The sequence below is a fragment of the Hipposideros armiger genome, unplaced genomic scaffold (genome assembly GCF_001890085.2).
Source record: "Hipposideros armiger isolate ML-2016 unplaced genomic scaffold, ASM189008v1 scaffold_549, whole genome shotgun sequence".
NCBI classification, from domain to species: domain Eukaryota; kingdom Metazoa; phylum Chordata; class Mammalia; order Chiroptera; family Hipposideridae; genus Hipposideros; species Hipposideros armiger.
Window position 1 is genome coordinate 1,218,181 of NW_017731899.1, and position 6,155 is coordinate 1,224,335.

At 45.6% G+C, this 6,155-nt stretch overlaps 1 protein-coding gene across 1 annotated transcript in view; it reads right to left on the reverse strand.

Moving 5' to 3' along the window:
• LOC109396921 (deleted in malignant brain tumors 1 protein) overlaps window positions 1-6,155 on the reverse strand; it is a 147,298-nt gene that overhangs the window by 62,101 nt on the left and 79,042 nt on the right. Inside the window, exons 28-30 of the mRNA XM_019669164.1 lie at window positions 5,919-6,147; window positions 4,962-4,991; window positions 1,241-1,388 (exon numbers count right to left, since the gene is read on the reverse strand). Coding sequence (XP_019524709.1) covers window positions 1,241-1,388; window positions 4,962-4,991; window positions 5,919-6,147 — 407 coding nt within the window. The remainder of the gene's footprint in view (window positions 1-1,240; window positions 1,389-4,961; window positions 4,992-5,918; window positions 6,148-6,155) is intronic.

Genomic DNA, 6,155 nt, shown 5'->3' on the forward strand with positions numbered 1-6,155 from the left:
CACACACACACACTCACACATACCTATGCAAAGCATATAAGGTGAATTTCATTTTAATTAAAAATTCATGGAAGCACACAAAAATCAACCACATTTCTATGTATTGCTCAAGGTCCCAGAGCAGCGATGGGACTATAACTGGAAACCAAAAATTAAAAAACACAGTATCATTTATAATTACTCCAGCAAAAAAGAAACACCAACATATAAATCTAACAAAACGTATAATATTTGTATGCTAAAAACTACAAGCAGCTATTACGAAAAATACCATCAAGTGCTAGGGTATCAAGTGCTGGATCTCTCATATGTTGCTGGTGGGAATGTAAAATGGTGGTTGCTCTGGGAAATAGTTTGGTATATTCTTAAAAAGTGAAATGTGTACTCACCATACAAGCTAGCAATGGCACTCTGGATTATTTAACCCGGAGAAAAGAAAACATGTGTTCACACAAAAGCCTGTTTGTGAATGTTCATAGAAGCTTTACTTATAAGAGCAAAAGACTGGAAACAGCTCAAATGTCCTTCAGTGGGGTTAAACAAACTCTGGTGTCCCTGCAATGAAATACGACTCAGCAACAAAAAGGAACCAACTATTGCTACACAGAACAGCCTGGGTGGACCTCAAGGGCATTATGCCGAGTGGGAAAAGTCAACCTTAAAAGGATACATACTCTGTGATTCCACAGATGTAACGCTCTCAAAATGACAAAACTACAGAGATGGAGAACAACAGATCAGTGGCTGCCAGGGAACAGGGCAGGGTGTTGCTTGTGGATATAAAGAGTAAGGAGTGGTTCCTTTGTGATAGCGGAACAGTTCTGTTCCTAGATCGCGGTGGTGGTTATATGAATCTATCATGGGATAAAATTGCACAGAACTACACACACACACACACACACACACACACACACACACACACGGGCACACACATGCACATGTTAAAAAATGGTGAAAACTGAATACAGTTTGTTGCCTAGCTAACAGTATTGTACTAATGTGAAGTTTGTGCTTCTAATATTGTTCTACAATTATAATAAGATGCCACTAACGGGGGAAACTGGGTGAAGGGTACATGGGACTCTAGACATTATTTTTGTAACTTCCTGTATGTCTATAATTATTTCAAAGTAAAAACTTAAAGACATGAAGGACTCTTTTTGTTATGAGAGTCAACCAAGGAAATAAATGCTTGGAATATTAAGCGACCATGTACGTAAGTAACACAGAGATGACTTACCTAAGGTATGGAAATGCCAGCCGTATCTGGTCAGACACGTTTGCCCTGATCTCCCACACACACGTGATGTTGTTATGCATTTCATTCTGCGGGGGGTTCCTGATTGCTCCAGATGAGTTAGTAATAATGCTGCCACAGGAAGATTTTTCTAAAAGCAGAAAGATGTTTTAGAATTTCAGTGTTTTCATTATTTGGTTCACTATTTTTGTAATTCACACTTTGTTTTTTTTGTGTTTGTTTTTTTCATTTCATCCACCCCACCCCAAAAGGTTTCATTAGCCATTACTTTAAGGGTACGTCTTTGGATGTATCAGAGGTACAAACTAGTCTAAAAACTCTTGCAAACTTAGGAAATTAGGTCATGAAAGTGTCTGAAATTTGAAACATTTCTCATTTCTTTTGAGAATTCTACCCTTGACATAGGCTTGCTGAGCAGAGCAATTATCACCTATCAGCCAGAATCTTTCTCTCTGGTGACTTCCTAGTGGTGGGTTTTGTTGCTTTGATTTTTGTCAGGTCGCCAGTAGTAATGAGCAAACTGCTTCATTTTCCCAGTTAAGATTGAGCCTACGTGGACCCTCTATGTGTATGAAGATGGCAATGTTCACCTCTTACCAGTTGTAATTTATTAAAATTACACTATTAAAAATCCACTGCTAAATGGACAGAAGTTGCCTGGAGTCATCCATCTCCTGCAACACTGGTATCATTCTGTGTCCGCCTGTCCATCTGCCTGACCATTTTTTTCTCCAATTGTCTGTCTGTCTATCCATCTATCCAATATTCAGTCCAAAATTAAAGGTGATGCTGTGACTCTTCACTAGAAGGACCAAGTAGGCTTTCTAGGCATCAGTATTATTTTAGCCCTTTACCTCCAAGTGGTGCTAAGAAAAATTCAATGAAGCTTCTGGAAACCCAAGATATAGGCAAGAGCAGAGGGAAAAGGATAGATGAAAGAGAATGGATGGAGAAGGAGGACAGAGGATGTCAGAGAAGGGGAGAGGGCGGAGAAGAATAACATGACCATCATGGTGGAAGCCCTCTGAAATGATGCCCTTCGGTAGTTAGCGCCCTGGCAACATTGCTGTGCTAACGGCCACATGCCTGCCCTTCACACATGGTGTCCATGCTGGGAGACCAAGAAGGCTGGCACCACTTGATTATTTGGGCTTCCTTTTTTGACTAAACAGAAGTAAAATAGAAACCATAAGTTTATTGGCTTTCATTATTGGACTCTTCCCTTAGAACACAGGTTCAGAGGCGTCACCCAGACAGGGCAGTACTATTTTGCTCAATTTTTCTTGAAGAATCACTTCAGGGCTTGAGCTACAGGGTGATGGTCAGGACAGCCAAGGACACCAAAGTCTCACATGCAGTGATCATCCCTGCCATGGCAGCCAATGGCATGGATCAAACACACAAAGGACATGTGAATTGTCAGCTGACACCGAGGACTACACCCCTGTTTGCACGTGAGACACTGAGGGGCTTGTAACAGGTCCACTGTCTGGGCCCTTCCCAAAACTGCTGAGCCACTCTCTGGGGGCGGGGGGTGGGGGGGAGGGGAAGCCAGAGCATGTAGGGATGTGAATGTGAGGGATAGAAGAAGCACTGATGTAGACGCTTCCCAGATATGGATGCATCATTCCCTTGTCATACACACAAATGAGATATTTTAAAGTTAGGGGGTTTAAGGACATGAAAGACATGGTTTCAGTGACCCAAGTGTTGGGGATTCCAAGGCTTTGGTATAAGAATAGAAAGAAGCACCGATTCACTGCTTCCTCTGACCTGGTGCTGCTCGGGATGTTGAGTCAGGACCTAAGATGCTGTGGATCCCCTTTCATGCCCCCAACATCTCTCCTACCACTGACGCTTGGCCCAGAACCTCCACTAGAGATTCTCTCCCAGGACCAATCCATTCCCACCTGCTAGACTTGACAACCCAGGAGGGGATGTGACTGAAGCTCTATCGGACCTTGTCTACTCAGCTTTATTCATCGCTCACCCTCTGAGTGAGAGCTGGCTAAAGGCAGGGAATTAAGGGACCTGGGGTTTTGATGAAGGAGAGAGGGTCCTGGCATGGAAAACTCTGGGTGTTCGGGTTGAGAGCATGTGGGTAAATCAACAGCAAGAGAAGCTCTGTGGGGCCAGGGCTGCACCAGGAACGAGGCACAGGCAAGGAGAGGGTGGGAATGGAATTGAGTCACCTTGACTTTGGCCAGGTCTGGCCCACCAGCCATCTGCCCTTGGGCAGGAAGTGTCTTTAACTGCCTCTCATATCTTACCCCAACCCTGAGCCATATCCACGGCCACCCACTCACAACCATCAGAACTGACGAATCAAAGTGCTATACAGAAGTCTGAGAAATTTAGAATCTGCTTCCTGTGTGAATAATGCACAGTGGAGTAGAAGGGGAGATAGGAAGTGAGTCTGGACTAGATGAACTCTAAGGCACTAGCCATCTCTCCATTGGATAATCAAGCGATGCCACATCTCTCAGCCACGCCACCAGTTTGGAGAATAAGAAGCATCCAATTTTCAGTGGAACTCCTTCCCTAAGCTTTTGGTTATCATCTCACTCTTAGCTGCCCTCTCCCAGGTGTGTTGTGACATCACCTGAGCAAAGCAAGGAAAGTCACACAGCAGGTCCTTGGTGGAGGGGTGGGAAGGAAGAGGGCATCAACTCCGAAATGCATGAGGAATCCTTTCAGGACGAGGGACCTGCTCTATGTCATGACTGCAGCAGTGATTACACCCTTAGAGACAATTACCAAAATTCACCAAACTAGACCTTAAAATGGGTGAATTTTGTCGTACATAAACCAAACCTCAATAAAAAATAAGATGAGTTGATGGATGAATAGAGGCATGATAGCTGGATTGATAAAGTTATTATAGACTCTAGGTGGATTTCATTGTTAAATTCTTCAAACTTGGCTGTATATTTGAATATTTTCATAATAAAATGTTAGGGGGGAAAGTGTCCCTCAGTTTCTACTACAAGATCTATGCCTCTGTTTTTCAAAGACAACCTCTTGTTTTCCATAGTGGCACACACTTCATTCCCCTAATCCTCGTGGCTGCCTATTTCTCCCCCTTATTAGTCACAGAATGTCAAAGGCATAAAATTTTAGGGAGCATGGAATTCAATGTGCCTGTTCTAATGACATGAGACTTAATCCAAGGTCATTCAGCTGGAGAGAGACCAGCCAGGGTCAGATTCCTACAGCTCAGGGCCCTTTCCAACCCCCACACTGCCTCCCTTGGGAGGGCATGTGACCAAAGGAAGGAACCATTGCTGTGTGAGCACCTGCCAGATGTCAGGTATCTTTAGGCATTGTCAAATCCATGTCCTTATCTAATTCTCTATAGAATTCCTACTTTAACGAAGAGGAATCGAGGTATAATGGGATTGGGAGATAATATAACTTGGCTGAAGTCACATAATAGAGGGTGATCATATGTCATGTCTGTCTCTCCTGTTAGGGTGCAAATCGCATGAAAGAAGAGACCCAGGGGGGTTTGATCGCAGCTGAAACCTCAGTGTTTGTTGGCACAGAGCTTGGCCCATGGTGAGCACTCAGTCCATATCCATTGAATGAATTCATGAGTGAAGGCATGAAGTAGGAGTCCAACCAGGACGTGACTCTAAACCTCACAATCTTCTTTACATCACGCTGAATCTAGTAGATGATTCCCAACATAACATGGTCCTACCTGTAGGTTGAGCAGCTGTGGGATCAGCGCCTATCAAAAGGAACAGAGATTATGCATGTTATTACATTTTAGTTGGTGAATGTTTACTGGGAATGTGCTATCTCTAGGGAGCTGTGGGAAGTAGACAGAGGCAGAGACCCTGACCTTGAGGACCTTGGCGTTGCCTGGGGATCTGAGACAGGAGACCAGACAGCCAATGCTGAGAGTCCTGGGAGAGCTTCAGAAGACAGTGCTGCCCCAGGGGCCTGAGGCATCGTGGCGGCGCGGCTCAGAGGGGCCAGATGCAGCCTGATAGAGCTTGTCATTCATAGAGACGCTCTTCCAGCTCTCAGTGGGACAGAATCAGGAAAGACTGGGGAGTACCGTGGGGCAGAGTCAACCAGAGGGACACATATGTTTGGGAAGGTCACCAGACCCAGGCATGGAAGGCCTGGAACACCAGCTGACAAATTTGGCTCCGTCACCCAGAGGTCACAAACTCAGAAGTTTCCGACGGCCATGCAGGTGCGATAAACAAGTGACATGAGTGGTGGGTGGGGGCTGTGTGAACTGGACAGCTGTGTCCAAACGGGAAGCTCTTTCTCAGATCCAGCCAGTTAATATAATAAAAGAATTTGCTGTTTTGAGCCTGAACTTCTGCTTTTTTTTTTTTTTCACAAAAGTGTAAGAATTTGAATTTTTATGCCAAAGACTCTGATGTGGCTGAATTCAAGCTCAGCCTGAATTTTCAAACTAAACAGGCCACTTCTGAGCCTGGATCCAGCCTATGAGCCTTACGTAGCAATCTTTGCAGCCAAGGGGATGGTCAGGCTGATGCATACCTTTGAAAGGAGGTCGGCAACACCGGCTGGCTGCCTGATCCACTGACATTCCTAGATTGGGCTGTGGTGTGTGTGGGCAGGTGAGAAGTGAGGGAATAGGAGTCCTCCAAATGAGCGCTGACAGCGAGCCCCTCACCTGTGCAGACAACGCTAGCGTCCTCCAGGTGCCCGCAGTTGTGCCCGGCCTCGTCCTTACGCACACACTGCCCCAGGTGGCTCTCACGCCCCGTACACTGCACATCGCCCAGCATGATCTTCCCTGAGCCTGCCCCGAAGTGGGCCCCTGTGGGGGCTGCCACAGCCTGGCCACATTGCAGCTGTTGGCACACGACGGTGGCCTCGGTCAGGTCCCAGAGGTCATCACACACGGTCC